The sequence below is a fragment of the Pleurodeles waltl genome, chromosome 4_1, assembly GCF_031143425.1.
Source record: "Pleurodeles waltl isolate 20211129_DDA chromosome 4_1, aPleWal1.hap1.20221129, whole genome shotgun sequence".
NCBI classification, from domain to species: Eukaryota; Metazoa; Chordata; class Amphibia; order Caudata; family Salamandridae; genus Pleurodeles; species Pleurodeles waltl.
The window spans coordinates 989743230-989759941 of record NC_090442.1 but is presented as its reverse complement, the minus strand read 5'-3'; the positions used below and the strand labels follow the sequence as shown (position 1 = coordinate 989759941).

The 16712-nt window shown below is 42.4% G+C and overlaps 1 protein-coding gene across 50 annotated transcripts in view; it reads right to left on the bottom strand.

Annotated features, from left to right (window-relative positions):
• The window catches only part of LOC138288307 (mucin-19), a 1675551-nt gene that overhangs the window by 962337 nt on the left and 696502 nt on the right, over positions 1-16712 (bottom strand). For 48 of the 50 annotated variants that reach the window (XM_069229764.1, XM_069229784.1, XM_069229763.1 and 45 more), the window contains one exon: positions 7032-7046. The exons of the other annotated variants lie outside the window; for them this stretch is intronic. In XM_069229764.1, coding sequence (XP_069085865.1) covers positions 7032-7046 — 15 coding nt within the window. The remainder of the gene's footprint in view (positions 1-7031; positions 7047-16712) is intronic. 50 annotated transcript variants of the gene reach the window in all.

Sequence of the window (16712 nt, the reverse complement as noted above, 5' to 3'; positions counted from 1 at the left end):
AAAATAGTGAGAATAACAACCACAATCTACTTCTGGTTCAGTAACCCTCTCTATGGATTTCTTGGTGAAGAGAGCCACAACTTCTTCATGGAGAAGTGCCACATGATCCTCCGCTAAGTGGCCATAAGATAAAGGCATGGCCGGAGGGTCAGTCTCGAAGGGGAGGAAGTAGCCCATTCGGACTATTTGCAAAACCCACCTATTGCAATGATGGATTTCCAATGGGGCAGGTGATGGCGGATCCTGCCCCCAACTGGTCTGAGATGGTTGAACGGAGTAGGAGGGTTTGGAGGCAGCAGCAGGGTTGGGGGTGGACAGGGCAGACCTCTGTTTCCCTGTCCCATAAGCCTGTGGGATTCTGTGCCCCTGGGCCGCGCAGAGGCGGAGTAGCATGCGGCTCGGTGACTAGCAGGGAAAGGGCATGACAGGGAGCCCCTTCAGTAAACCAAGAGAAGGGGCAAAAAGGGACTGTGCTGGGTGAGGGGCAGCCATGAGGCTAAGGGACCGAGCCTTAGCCATGGACTCCTTGTACATCTCGAACACCAAGTCCTCTTTGTCTCTGAAGAAATGGGTGCCATCGAAGGGCATGTCCATGAGAGACTGTTGAACATCCCCCAAAAAACCAGATGTCCTCAACCAGGTGTGGCGCTTCATGACCACCGTCGATGCAACTGATCTGCCCAGTGAATCAGTAGCATCCAGTCCACAATGAATCGTGAACTTAGCCACATCCCTTCCATCAGCAACGGCTTGGGAGATGATGGGCCGAGGCTCCTCCGGGACCGGTGGCAATAGATGCGTGACCGTATCCCACAATGAATGGGTGTAGCGGCCCAAAAGGCATGCGTGTTCATGGACCGCAAGGAGAGTCTCAAAAGTGGAAACCCCAGGTTAAAGCACCTCTGTCAGGAGGTTAGTCCTGACTACAACAGAAAGAAGATCAAGGCCATGTATTTCAGCCGCCCTGCTGACCACCATGGAGTAAGACATTCCCTCTGCCATAGCCACGGTAGGAGGAGAAAGCATGCTAGTGTCTGGAGAAGTATCCAGACCATAAGCCTCGCCCAATTTCTGCGCCCAGTCCAAGTCACGGTTGTCTAGCTGGCATTCCAAAGAGTCCAGCATCCCCTCCAATCCTTTCCCATATTCGTACCCATAATAAAATGGGTCAGAATCCACCTGGGGTGAGAAGACCCCATCGAAGTCGGATCTGACGTTGAGCTACGCTGTTCTGGGTCGTCATGGATGAGGATTGGGTTGACGTCGATTGTGGGTCCATCCGGCATCAGGAGCATCAATGTCTTTATTGGCACAATGGAAGGTCACGTTTGTGCAACCGGCGTCTGCATGGATCCGACAATGGAACCAGAGGGGCACTCAGTGGCCAGAGCCAAAGCCGCCAGCACAGAAGCCGAGGGGCCCCTATTCAATCCCCCGGCCCTAAAGGCACACCAGGGGGGTCGGTCTGCCCAAAGATAAGGCACCTGGCCTCGTAAAACTCCTTCAGCTGGGCAGGGGTGGCTCTGGCTTCCGGGAGCGTGGGGAGGCGTCGAGCGGACCCAGAAGTAGGCTCCACAGGCTGAGGCCTATAGCATTGATCCTCTTTCTGCTTTGCATCAGCCAAGCTATGGAGCGAAGTCAAGGAACGTTTGGCCTTCTTCTACTTCTTCTTCTTATGAACTGAGTGTCCTGAAGATTTAGAATGGGATGTCGAAGAGTGGTGATGACTCCGCGAGCAGTCTTGTGACCTTCCTCTCCAATGAGACAGGAAGCGGAGTCAAGTGCCGGTCCGCCATGAGCTTCAGGGTCCGCTCCCTCAAAGCATTTGGGTTCATGGCCCGGCACTTGGAGCACGATTTCAGGTCCTGGTCATGCTGCAAACACCACAAACGCATTAGATAGGGATCTGTCACGAACATCATTTGGTGGCAGGAGTCACAAGGTTTGAGCCCGGTCTTCTGTGACATCCCTCAACACATCAAAAAGTAGAAAATAATGACAAAATAAATAAAACACGAAACTCTTCTCGCCAAAATGAATGTACTTCTTCTGATTTATTGTCATATTTTCTTATGGGCCTGAAACATGATCACATTTCAGAGACCCCTTGGTGTTCTTAATCAACGTAAGGCAATGATTCTGCTCCTGAAACTTTAAGTAATAAATCATATTTTTTTCTTGCTTGTGATTTACCTCCCAATATACACATTCACGTCAATTTTGTAAGTGCTGAATGATGTGTATTTATGGCCAACCAATAGCAGTAGTAATGTTGGCAAAAAGTGGAAGAAACAAGGAACCACTACAAGTGTCAAACTGAAAAGCGATGATTCGTTAATCATGAATGTATTATTAGACTATCCTGAGGTTCCTGATTGCAAAGAACACAATTGAAGGGGAAAATGATTATCTGTATATTTGCCTTAAAAGTGCACGTTACAGTATGTTTGCATGTGTTCCAAAATACCATGATATACCTCTACCAACCGGGTCCTTTTTCTCCTTCTTCTTGCAGACCATCTTTAAAGGGGCCATCCAGTGTCCAGAAAAAAGCAGTTCCTTTCAGACAATCCTGCATATCTAGCAATCACTAACAACAATGGGCATTTTGAAAGGCTTAATTCATGACGTCGACTGAAATTTTGAGATCTATTGTGACATTATTCACTGCATGGCCGCTTTAAATATGTTAAACAAATTGCACAGTTTATTTTCTTAGTGTAGGTTCTTAATTACATTAGTTCAATGTTTTGCAAACTCAGCACTAACTCTAATACAGTAAACATGTAACTATCAATCAAAATATATATCATATTCTGTTTCAGATGTTAACAGCCTTTCAGGAAATATGTAATTGCTTCTTCAGAATTAAGCAAAATATGAGTAGAGGTGTGCCATCACGATAACTTTGGGCAGTGTTTAAAAAACTGAACCATCAGAGGTAAAAGGCAGTTTGCACAGACACACAGAAAACAGTGCCTTGAAACAAAGTATGCTGGGCAGTAGCTTACAGACAGTGCGTCAGGGTGCCACAAAAAGAAAGCCCTAATGCATATATTGGATACCGCCCTAAATTACGAAAGAAGAGTGCAAACAAGAGATACAATGTATGTCTGAGGACCCCAAATCATAACACTTAATCACCCCCAAGCCCTTCTGCTAACCCACCCAAATCCCTACGTCCTTCCCATAACTTTTGCTCTGACCTTAATGATAAACCTCTCAATAACTCTACCCATGAATATAGCATTCACCCTCTCCCATTACAAAATGATCACCATTTTCTAAAGTGGCAGTAAAAAAAAAGTACTTCATTGTGTCATTATTATCGGCTAAGATTAAAATTCTTCATAGTCCCGTTTCCTCATAACAGTTTTTTTTATTAGGTCGAGCGCCCAAGCGCCTTGACTTGTAAGGATAGTGGGCTTTCAACCACACCCACCTCACGGCCATCACTTTCACTCATACATGGGTTTGCTTTTAAAAAATTCCTTAATGTCATTGGTAATTGCTTTACAATTTTCCCGCCTTGGTGCGGGTTTGTTACCACCTTGCAGACTGACCCTGTTACATGGATAATTGCACGATTGCCGATATACTTCAGCATGGGTGAACTGTTTTTTTTACTTTTGTCTCTCCCTATCATGCTCCATGACAGCCATGGCCCTCACAGTGCTCACAGAGCTAACAGCGCAAACTCCACTGGTGGTATGAGAGCGCTGGTCACATTGTTCACACTGTTACCTAATCAGAGTCAATTCTTTTGGCTCCCCCTTCACGCTCCATAGCTTTCCCGAAAACACATAATTGATAAAAGCTTTACTAGAGATACAGAAAATCCGCAATAGCTCTCCAGGTAGAGCAGGAGAGCCAATACCACAATATTCACTGCACTTGGGATAAGTCGCCCCATATGCTTTGCAAGCATTTATTTCAAAACACTTTTGCCCATAACTGAGCCTGTGATGGCCCTAGGACAATGGGACCACCACCAAAACGACCGGCGTGACACACTCCTTCTATTTAGGTGCCCCACACTAGATTAGTGGGGACTCCAAAATAATAACCCCTCCCAACAGTTTTTTAAGCTCTCTAATGGCTGGAACTTATATTTTACAGTTTGGAGCAGTGTGTGTCATTTTATTTTCATGTGGTTATTACCTCTAGGGTCTAATTACATGGTTAGATGACCTTGTTTTTTACAAATTATATTTTTTATTGTGGTGTTCTATAGGGGCTGTTCTTAGCATTACAGACAACATTATACAATATTTGTTGCACCCGGTCGCCCCATAATGCTTTGCAGGGCATCCACAACCTGCTCTTTCTGTCTAGATCATCTCTGAGTCTCCACTCTAGGTTAGTGGGGACCCAAAAATAATAACCCCTCATTCCATTCAGTGTCTTTTTAACCTCTCTTGTGGCTAGAATGTTTGTTTCACAGCTGAGAGTAGTTTGTGTTTTAAGGGTCTTGTTTGTATTATCATTGCAGTAGGTCTGCTAGCCCTGAAATTGTGTAATGCACTACTCTCTCCAGGTGCTAAATATGTTGTTACATTGCAATACTTTCAGTCACTTTCTTTTCATGTGGCTATGCCATCTAGGAGCTACCTATATGGTAACATGACCATGTTTCTTACAAATGCTATTTTCATTGTGGTGTCCTCTAGGGGCTGTTCTGAGCATTACAGTCTAATGCCAAACGTTTATTTCTGATTAAAGTTTTTATTGGATTATATGATAATTGTATATGTTTTTATTAATCTCTCCTTATTGCAATTCTGACCGTGATTCAGGCCAACTTAACATCCTTATTACACTATGACTATTTGTACACTCTTGATATGTTTAGGTGACCCTTCTAGTTTATTTCTCTAATTATTCCTACATGGCTGTCTTGTTTTTTTTTTTTTATTGTGTCAGCCAGCCAGCAACTCTCATGGTGGGGTGGTGAAAGTAGTATTCTATTGGAATTAGCATGGCAGATTCAAATTAGGATGCAAAATGCAACATTTTAATTTTTGGCTGCAGATAGAGGAAGAAGGTTAATGGAAGTGCTTTAGTTATATGCAGAGCCACTGGACTTATGTGGCAGGAAAATACCAAATTATGAGTCAAGGTTGACCAATTTATGTGGCAAGAAAAGTCCAGGTTTAAACTTACAATGTCAGTAGCTTTAACTCGAGCAAATACAAGACCCATTGCATTTCAAATGCTTGTCAAGAATGTCTTTATAAAACATTCTTGATGAACATGTAATCACATTATTGTTCTGTATTTCTTCCATTTTGAGGAATCAGAGCCTTGGAAGCTTTGTGTACAGTGTGCCAGAAGACTAATTCTCAAATATTGTTTGCAATTTTCACAGGTTAAGCAGCCACCACTGCAGATCATTTGCAGTCTCTTCTGACAAATGAATGCAAGTTGACAGGTCCCATTCGTGCTGATCCTACTGGAACTTTAAATCCCACAGCAGAGCGTGTATGTGAAGTCTGGCATGATCGATGAACAGGATGCAGCATGCCAGTAGTCCAAACAAAATATCAAAGCCATTCTCAGTGAGACCGAAGACTGAGCCAGAAACATCATATTCATAGCCCAAATGTCCAGGACTAGTTGATCCACAGTGAAGGCTTAAAAGTGCACTGTACCCAACAAAGCTCTAATGAATGAGAGAGCCTCTGTGAAGGAGTAGGGTGTATCTGCAACCTGGTGATTCAAACCCCAGCAATGTAAGGAAGTTCACTGTCACATGGAGGTGGTCCACGACTGACTTTGGTGAGCCTGCCTTCTTTGTGACATTTGCACAGGGCTTAAACCCCAGACACATGTTCCCTTGCACACTGTAAATAAATTTGAAGAGATAAAAGGTCACCTTCTGATGGTAGAAATAGAAGCTATCTCTGAAACCATTTATGATGGTGCGGAGACAGAGGAACTGACATCAGTGCATTGGGGTTGCACATATATGCAGCTCCAGTGGTTACTTTCTGGGGGAGCAAAGTCATCATAGGCCACTGAATGCCACCTCCTGGCATGCAGGGGCTGTGCTGAAAAATCTTACAGATCCAGTCTGGCACCTGGGGATGTTCTAAAGGTGAGTAAACTGTAGCTAGAAGTATCCTTCAAAGAAAGGTCTTAAAGACTGGATATGTTAGGGATTGAAATGGTTCAAAAAAGAGATGGAGGGCCAGAGAGACAAGAAAAAACAGTGAGCAATTCCAAGACTAGAAACGATAAATGACGTGTGGCTTGAGGTCCTCTGTCAGCTCCTACTTATGATACTTGTTTCTGCTGTAGAGGTATGATTGTGCTTTTTGGAGGACCTGACATACCAGGCTCATCTAACATGTATTTGAAAAGAAATCTCTTTGTATTGTATTAACTAGATGATCTAAGCAACACAAACAGCTTTTCTGCATGTCCTATTAATCACACTGTGCTTATGGTGGCTGAACTCTCTGGGACTTCAGAGCTGATTCAATCCAATAAAACTTTTGCTTCCTTATCTTTATTAGCTTTGCAGTGGAGATGACAAAAACATAGGACTTAAAACAAATAACTCTATAGTAAGCACTATCTGTTGCGGGTAAAGCTTACAGTATAGACACCTACTGCATGAGCAAGAATCAGGATCTGCAACAAAAAGGGAATGGCTGCTTTATCATTAGAATACAGTGCATATGGCCTGGGAAGCGTTGGAGCCCTTCTGTCTGGAAGGAAATAAAGGAAATTGAATTTAGCTGTGGAGGTGACAGCAAATCAAGGGTGGGTGTTTACCTGCGCACAGATCCAGTAAATTGAATACCATCCTGTGTTTTAAAGAGAATCGGAGTTGAACACCAAAAAAGAAAGGATACATTTTTGTGTTTTAAACAACTAATGCAATTATGGAATATTAACCAGAAGAGGTATATACAGTATGTAGTATTACTGGTATTTCTGCAGTTTTTTCACATTAATAACAAAACAATACCTTCTCAGCAAATTATTGACACCTGGTTTAAGCTTTAAAATAACTAAACACATACCCATTGTTGTTGTTTCTGGGGAATGAAAAAGAAAGATATTATTCAGATTACTGTTATAAACTACCATCTTGCAAGATAGCATGGACTCGACTCCTACCACACCTAAAAACTAGATGCAGTTAAGAGTTATGTACATATTTAGTGAAATAACCTTAGGTGGAGAAAACAATGTAATATTGTGTTTTTTGAATTCCCAGCACCATAGCATAGTATGTAACTGGAATGCAAGCCCAAGCACTAATGACTATTCTCTGGCAACGAGAAAGCCTTCTTTTTAGAATGTACCAGTGCTTAATTTGAGCAGGTGGGTGCCACCAGCACTTATTTTGGGGGACCGGCACTCAAATTTCTGCATCAGATGTTGACCCAGACAAATGAGGGAAAAACACACACAATTGAACTACAACAAAGGGAAAGACAGTATCACCATCACAAAGGATAAATCAGAAACCTGCAAGAGTGAGAATAAGGGGGCAGGGAGTGTAAGGCAGGGAATTAAAGAGGCATTAAGTGTATTTAAAACTGCACAGCCTTGGTATTCGGTACACCAACATTTAATTGCAGAGTTTTGGGCACCACAACTAACTCTTTTAAACACTAAGCACAAGCTTGAATGAATAATTTGGGACTGTTTTTCAAGCAACTTCTTTACTCAGTCCTCTGTCAAACACAAAATGAATTTTGCTAGTTGTATGGTGTCTTCCCAACTACGTTGCTTCTATCTTTACAAAGTGAGAGTTCACAAGACTGAACAGCAATGTCCTTGTCGTGGTTGCAATGGTTTCTCCTCCTCAACTGCTTTAAGAGAGAGCTAATACACCTTAGAGCTGTTGTCCTATTTATTTATACTGTTTTTATCTGTATTTATAACAAGTATTATTTTTCAAAATTTAACAGATAGACCAGTTTGAGCTCCCACTATCGTGAAGAAGGCTGTGTTGCCATCTCTTTCCAAGGAACTGTTACTGCTGATAGTTCACATTTTTAAGTTTGAACACTGACAACCTGGTGGGTGGAGGCCAATAATGTCAATATAGTACAAGATACTTTATTACCTAAAAAGGCATGTTGATTTTCTAAGAGGTTTGTCCAGCAGTGAAGATTTTATTTGCTAAATTAATGAATGCAGTTATCTGCTTGGGATGAAAGTTCACCTTAAATAAAAGGTGGGGCCAAATGTTTTAGGTAGAGTAAGACATTACCCTGTGTTACAGATGAACTGACATGCAGTGGCAAAAAACACAGCCCATAGTTTAGAACAACGCTGTATTAATCATGAGTAGCCTTTGGCCAATCTCTGTGGCTTTGCCTAAGGATGTCCTATTGATGGGGCCAGGAGATGCCAAAGCGTTTCTTGCTCTAAAATAATCCTGTTACATTAGAGCTGCAGTACATCTATTTGAGGAATTAATATTAAGCAACTCTTTCTTTCAATACTTCCCACTTTGCACTGGTTCCTTGCCTAGCACATTCTTGCTACTTATTAAAATAAGGGGTAATTCAGAGCAGACTTGGTGATAAATAATCAGAGACTACATCAACTTGACATTGGAGTCACAAGTCTGCTACATTATTTCCAGACACACATCTACCACACTTCCTGGCTATATTTGTTTTAGAAATTACCGGATGGGTACCAAATAACCATTAATAATTGCATTGTTGTGAAAGACATAGGCTCTCATTATGACTCTGGCGGACAGTGGTATTTTGGAGAAAAGTACTGCCAACAGACTGGCGGTACCTTTTCCCAAAATCTGACATTGGCGGTTTGGCTCAAGCCAAACCACCAATGTACCACTCTGTCCGACAGGGTGGTAATAGCTGCTGGGCTGGAGACTACAGTCTCTAGCCAAGCGGCGTCACTGTCCCCCGTGGGATAATGACCCTGCCTACCGCCATGGTTTTCGTGGAAGTTTGAGCTGTGGAAGCCGAGATCCCCTGTAAAATTTTAAGGTTGGGAGTCCGTATCGGAACTATAATTGCAAGGGCTTTTCCAGCAATACACTGAAAAGACATTACCGTCATCCTGTAAATGGAGCGCTCACATCTTTTTGAGCACTGTGATTTTCAACGCTACACTTGAATGTGATAACCTATGCAAATGTGGTTGGACTTTTGTAATTTTGGGCCTGTTTTTATCTGAAAAATAGTTTCTATTTCTCTAAACTGATGTTGAGCCCTTTTGTGGTGTTTTCACTGTGTTTCTGTAATTTAAGTGTTACACAAATACTTTAGACATTGCCTCTTAATTTAAGCCTGCTTGGTCTATGCCAAGCTACCAGAGAGTAAGCACAGGTTAATTTAGGGAGTATAAATGACTTACCCTGACTGACTAGGATTGTGGTCCCTACTTGGATAGGGTGATACCTCTGCCAACTGGAGGCCCCATTTCTAACAGGTGGTAAGGGTTCTTTTTATGGTTTAGGTGTGGGTTAGGGAATAGGGTGGTAAGGTTACAAAAAAGGGGGCTTGAGACATCACAAGACAAAAAGAAAAACATAAAAATAATTATAAAAAGGAGGGGGTTAGGGTGTCTCCCCAATAATCAAACCATCTATCTATCTATCTATCTATCTATCTATCTATCTATCTATCTATCTATCTATCTATCTATCTATCTATCTATCTATCTATCTATCTATCTATCTATCTATCTATCTATCTATCTATCCACTTGAAAAAACAAAGTTTACAGGGATGTTATAGTTAGGTTCTGAATTTATTCAGCAGTCGTAAATAAAGTTATTTCAAGTAACTATAACTCGCACCCCCGCCATGCACAGTTTTTTCTTCAATCATTTGACTGCTCATGTTTCATTGATATTTTTATTAACATTATAAACGTTTTCATGAGTGCTGTGGTATCTGGGGTAATTAGCAGTGCATGGGGAGGGTGTGAGTTATAGTTACCTTAGGGTGCGAGTTATAATTACTTAACATAACTCTAGCTACAGCTGCTAAATTTCTATGGTTTGTGCAAGTACATTCAGAACCTATCTATAACAACCCAGTAACCTTTATTTTTTTTAAAGGGAATTTCTATATTTTTTTTAATTCTTTTTCCTGTGGGGTTTTCCTCAGGACCTGTCTCGCTGGGTAGAAGAATAGGTGTGAGAGGGTGTCTCTGGATATGAGAGTGGATGTGAGAATGTCTGTCTGGGCGTGAGAGTGGGTATGAGAGGGTCTCCTCAGGTGTGAGTGTGGATGTGAGAGTAGATAAGGGTGACCGTAGGTGTGAGAGGGTGTCTGGGTTGGAGAGTGTCTCTGTGAGTGGGTGTGTGAGAGTCTGAGTGGGTCTGTAAGTGGGTGCATGAGTCTCTGAATGGGTCTGTGAGTGGGTATATGAGTATCTGAGTGGGTCTGCAAGTGGGTGCATGAGTCTCTGAGTCGATTTTGACCCCGGGCACCCCATTCCTTGGGACCCATCCATAAACAAATGGAGGAGGGAGGCTGTGTGTGGCCCCCTTTACCAGGAGGATTTTGGCCCCGGGGACTCTATCCCCTAGCCTTAATGAAATAGAGGATGGGGCACACACTTCCCCTCCCAGGGCCGATTTCAGCCCGGGGACCCCATCCCCTGGAGCCCAGCCATGTCTCCTGGGTACCCACCAGGGCACCCAGTGTGCAATGGGACCGCGGTGGGAGCCTCAAGGTCCCCCCGCCTCTTGCGGGAACCGGCATTGTTATTGCACACAGGGAGTTGCTAAACATGTAGCTCACTGTTTGCAATGGCAATCGTTTCATCTCTTTCCCTGTCCGCAGAAAGAGATGATACCTCCTCTTCCAGCAGACAAGAGCACTTTGACAGCTCTTGCCTGCTGGAAGTGGAGTGTTTGCTCTGACTTGGTGAGAGCTGCCAAGTCGGAGTAAACAGCTATGTTCTAGGGGTGAGGATCCTGGGACGTAGCAAGAGCTGGCTCTGTGGGATGTCAGTGCACAGGGCCATTATTGGCTCCCTCCAGTTTTTAACATAGCCCCATGGAGGTGGTGGTCCCTGGAGCTGTGGGGCCACAAAGGTCCACTTCATTATCTAATTTCAGCCTTGGGAAGGTGGCGGTCCCTGAGGATGTGGGGGGGCAGCACGGGCCCCCCTGAATTAATTTCATTTTTAGCCCCGGGGAGGTGGTGGCCCCCGGGGCTGTGTGGGAGGGTGTATGGGCCTCTCCCATTACAAATTACTGTTTTAGCCCAGAAAGATGGTGGTCCCCTGGGCTTTGGGAAAGGCTGTAAGGGCCTCCCCCATTGCAAATTATTGTTTTGACCTGTGGTGGTCCCTAGGGCTGTGGGAGAGCTGTGGGGGGCTGTGTGGTCCCTCTTACTTTGAAATAAATTGCCCAGGGGAGGTAGTGGTCCCTTGGGCTGTAGGGGGGCCATGTAGGCCCCCTGCATTAATTTAGTATTAAGCTCTAAATTGGCAGCGGTCCCCAACGTTGTGGGGGAGGCCATATGGGACTCCGTTACTGCAAATTACTGTTTTGCTATGCTGAGGTGGTGGTCCCTAGGGCGCAAGGAGGCTGCCCTATACACTTGTAAAAAAAGAAAAAAGTGCAGGGTCAAAATACCTTAACCTCTTAGCCTTGGTGCTGAGGTCCCACTGGAACCAAAAAGAGCATCTAAGTATATATTTTTTTAATTTCCAGCAAAATCTCTGGTGGACATACAAATTTTGCCAAAACTAAAAAAAAACTAAAAAAACAAGAGCAGTCTCCTGCACCTGTTATTAATTTAGCCCCCGGGTAGGCCAGGCCCCAGTGGCATGGCACTTTTTAAAAAAAGGAGGGGGCACATGGCACCCCCTCCTAGGGCTCTTAGGAACCCCCAGGTACCACCACCTCCCTGGGGCCAGTTGCTATTTCTAAAAGAAGGAGGGGGCTTCACACCCCCTTTCTGGAGCCACTATTGGCCCTGAGGACCGCCACCCCCCACCAATGGCTCCTGCTATCTCCCATCCTCAGGAGATAGCTGTTTGATTTTGCTTGGCGGGAGCTGTCACAGCTCATGCTAAGCAAGAGCAAACACTCCACTTACTGCAGGGGAGAGCTTTCAAAATGCTCCCAGTTGCTGGAAGTGGAGTTTTCATCTCCTTCCCTGCTCACAGACATGCGGGCAGGGAAAGAGATGAAAGTATTCCCACATACAGATAACTCAATATCCAGCAGCTTATTGCCTGTGGGAGCAATGATGGCTCATGCAGAAGGAGGAGAGCGGCTGTGACCGAGGAGGCTTTGAGGCTCGCCCCACGATCCACAAAATGACGCAATAAGTCAAAATCAACATGTTATATATATTATCAGAGTTAGTAGGGGTATTGGGTACTAAGGGTTTTTTAGGGTTTAGGGGTGGGTAGAGTAATAGGGCGTGTATTGGTTGTTTTTTAGGGTTTAAGAATGGGTAAGAGTATAGGGTGGTAAGGGTAAATTTTAGGGTATAGGTATGGGTAAATTAATTGGTTGGTGAGGTCACGCAAAAGTAGGGTTTGGGGACCCAAAAAGAAAAAAATATATTTGAAATATAATAAAAAATATATAAACCATGTTCCAGTGTTTCAGACAGTTTTGGAAAGCACTCACACTCACAGAGATATGTCAAAGTCGATTTACTGTATCCACATCAGTGAGCAAAGACAGAAGACCCTACGGGCGGATGAAAGCAAGAAGGGGAAAGCGAAACAAAAAAACTGTCTCCAGTGGGAATTTTGACAAGAGGACAAAAGAGCAGTCAATAATGGATGATTAAATTAATATTATAAGTGTATCTCCCCTAATAATAAATGAAACAAACTATTAAAACTGAGATTATCTTTCTGCCAGAGCAACACCTACAAATATGCTCAGAGTCATGTGGACCTGTTTCAGTCTACAAACAACTGAAGCTTCATAAATGTTTTGCCATGAAATGACCCACTATTGCAAACAAACCTAAAAGAGAAAAGCTGAGCAACCTCACTTGAGATTACACCTATATTCGCTTCACCTTGACAAGCCTGGATGCAGAAGCATTGTACACAGGGAACAAATTCCTTAATCTAGATGATTTGAAAAATAACCTTGAAATGAACTGTCCTAATAATTTTAGGGCCAAATCAACTTTCAATCTTAGGACTAACTTTGATGCAATTGACACCTTTGAAGCTTTGGTGACACAAGACTTCCAAAAACTTGCTTGTAAAAACAGATGGTACTCTGATAACCTTTCTAAGGAGGAACAGTTAGCATTGAGGGGACTACAAAATGACACTACCATCATAAAAAGACAATCTGTCAAGGATGGTAATGTTGTTATTCTTAGTAAAGAGATGTGTCTAGAAGAAGGCTATCACCAGTTAAAGGATAGGATGTGCTATGAAGTCTCCAATCTCGCAACTATTAATAACGCAAACCAAATATACGATGGTATGTTGACAGAATGGCGGGAAAGATATTTTTGCAAGAATGTGATGAATATAGGTTTCTCTGCTATGAACACCCCAAATTTCCAATACTGTATGTGCTTCCCAAACTACACAAGAACCTACTAAAACCACCAGGTAGGCCCATTGTATCCTCAATAAATTCCCTATTGGAGAAAACTTCTAGATACATTGATCACTTCCTGCGCACCTTTGTGGCTATCCTACTCTCATATATTCAGGACAATAGGGACTTCCTCAATCAAACAGATGATGTGGTGAGGGAAAATGACTATTTATTCCTCACTCTTGATGTAACAAGGCTGTACACCAGTATAAGGCACAAAGATGGCATTGCAGCATGTAGCCAATTCTTGACGGCCAGGTTGATCTCCTTCTTATTTCACACTGACATGTTGTTGCAAATGATCTGCCTTTGCTTGGACAATATTTTCTTTCTGTTTGACAACATGTTCTTCAGTCAGATTTAGGGAACTGCGATGGGTACCTGCTTTAATCCAACGTTATGCTTGTCTCAACATGAGATGGTGGGAGAAGGAGGTAGCCGGAGCACTAGAGGAGTTTACTCCCAGGTTATAATGTGCCCCCCTTCATTGGTGACCTTTTTGCAATGCGGAAAGGGACAGAACTGGAAGCCCAAAGGATTGTTGAAAACTTTAATAGAAACCCTTAAAACATCAGCCTAATGTCCCATATGGACAGAAGGAGTATTGAGTTTCTAGATATTACTGTTGAGGTGGTTGCCATGAAACTCACATCTAAACTCCACAGAAAAATGGCTGATGGTAAAACTGTCCTGCATGCATCCAGTAGCCACCTACAGGCCCTAATTAACAGCATCCTTTACGGGGAATATCCTAGAGCCTACCGTAACTGCAGCACATTTGAAAAAGGAGTGCAAAATAATGACCCAGAGATTTTTGCAAAGAGGTTACAGTCGGAACACTCTCAGTACTGCGTAGATAGAGCAAAGAATGTGAAAAGAGAGGACCTGCTGATCCCTAAGACTCCAGCAATTGAGTTACTCAACACCAGCAGATTCATCACGACTTACAACAAGGCAGGTAAGATCAAGAAAATACTGAGAAAACACTGGACGGTTTTGTCTGTGGAGAAAAGTCTTATTGACTTTATTGGTGAACATCCCAATACTACCTTTAGAAAAGGTACCACTTTGAAAGACAGACAGAGCCCTGGTGAAGTAAGCATAAAACCCAAACAGGGAACAGGTGCACATGGTTTTATCCATGCACATCACGCAAAGCATGCAAGTACAGTAAAGTATTACAGAATACATTTCAAGATTTAGTGGATGCTGCATCAAAATTCAATCCCATTTCGCCTGATTATAAAATTTCTCCATATACTTATTTAAGTGTATTTGTGACCTTTGGTATGTGGGAAGTACAATTCACCCAACCAAAAAGAGAATTCTGGAACATCTGAGGGCTATAACACATGATGACTCTCTGTATCCGGTAGCTAGACATTTTGATACCAAACACAAAAAAGATGTATCCAAACTCCAATTTTTTGTAGTAGATAAAATAATTTGCTCTGCAAAAGGGGGTGACAGAGTCAAAGCACTGAGATGCTTAGAGTCATAATACATTATTGACCTCAACACTAAGACCCCATTTGGGCTCAACATGGACAAAGAGCTCTCTGTTCATCTGGGATAGAAGGGCTAGGTCTAATGTTACCTAAGTGTTACCACACACTCTACTGTGCATGTCTGCTTTTTGCTGCAGTTTTTTCTGCATACAACAATTTTTACTTAGAAAAGTTTAGTCTATGTTTCTAATTGTTTCTAAATTCTCCTGTCTGTTGGAACTTCTAATAGGAGTTTTGAACAATTAGCAGAAGGAGTCACCATGAATAAATGTTGTTCCTATGCTCTTATTGTTGGTTTTTAACTCACATGTTCATTGAATATGTTTTTATTTTTGTTTATTTTTGCTGTTTTTCATGTGCATTCTTTAACTTTACAGAAGGATGTTTTTTTCTTCTTCTGTTTGTTACAGGTCCTTATATCAGATGATATTTATAAGGGACGGCTCTCTAGTAATGTGATATAACATGGTTGATTTGGAAGTCTATGAATGCCTCTACTGATGACACATGACTTTTGTTTGGCTCTCGGGGAGGAAACAGAGGATATGATAACTCAGCATCACTTCGGAGATTTCAAATGTGGCTTGTTTACACAGGACAGGTTATTGTATGGTTAGGATGTGTTGTGTGTCTGTCAGTTCAACATCCCTCCCTGTAAATGATGCTAAAGATTGTTTTTGCCATTGTGGGTGCATTGCATTACCTCAGATTACTTTCCTCTGAACCCGCCTATGTATCCTACTTTCCTAAACCAGGGCTGCATATTAGTAACCTCATGCTAACTGCTCAGTATAATGAGGAGGTAAGACATTGAACTTTACTCTGCCCTCTTGGGCTGTATTGAATATTAGAGTTGCCATATTAATCACCGTAGACCATTTTCCACCCAATCTATACTTTATGAGATGTTCCCTTTAACTAGAGTGCATTTATCTCATCAGTTCATTCTGGTTATGCACTATATCCGTGATTGTTCTATATCACTTTTACTATGACAATGGATGGCTGAAATGTTGGTCTCTTTTCAGATTAAGTTTTGTTTACTGTATAATTACAAAATATATGTGTGTTAATTATTGAAATCTGGGATATGAAGAAGTGTTTTTTGTTTTTTTTGTACAGTAAGAGGAATCAACTGTAATTCTCTTTGATTTTTTGAGTTGAATATCTGACATTATTTGAAGATATTGATGAGATTATATCATGTTAATTGACGTATGTGTTATGCATTTATGTGGTTTAATTACTAATATCTTCATGGCTATGCAGAGTCAATTTACAAGCTCTTTGCATGAACATTCATGTTTTAATATGGCTGCTGTAATAGTGACTGTTTGTCCTTTTTCTATTTTCACATGAGCACATTGATTAAAGAATGCACAGTTAACTCAGCCCTTCACCCGTGAACAAAGTGCTTTGACGCCGAAACTCTAGGGTGCTGTTTGTCTGTCTTTGCTGACTGATGCTGATAATAATGTGGATACATTAAATCAACTTTGACACACCTTTGTGAATGTGCATGCTTTCCTGAACTGTCTGGAGCGCAGTTAAAATACCTTTGGGTGCCTCACCTGCATGTGCAGCATTGCGGTTGGTCTCGTAAGGGCTGTGATACCCTTGTGATGAAGTAATACATATTTATATGTATATATATA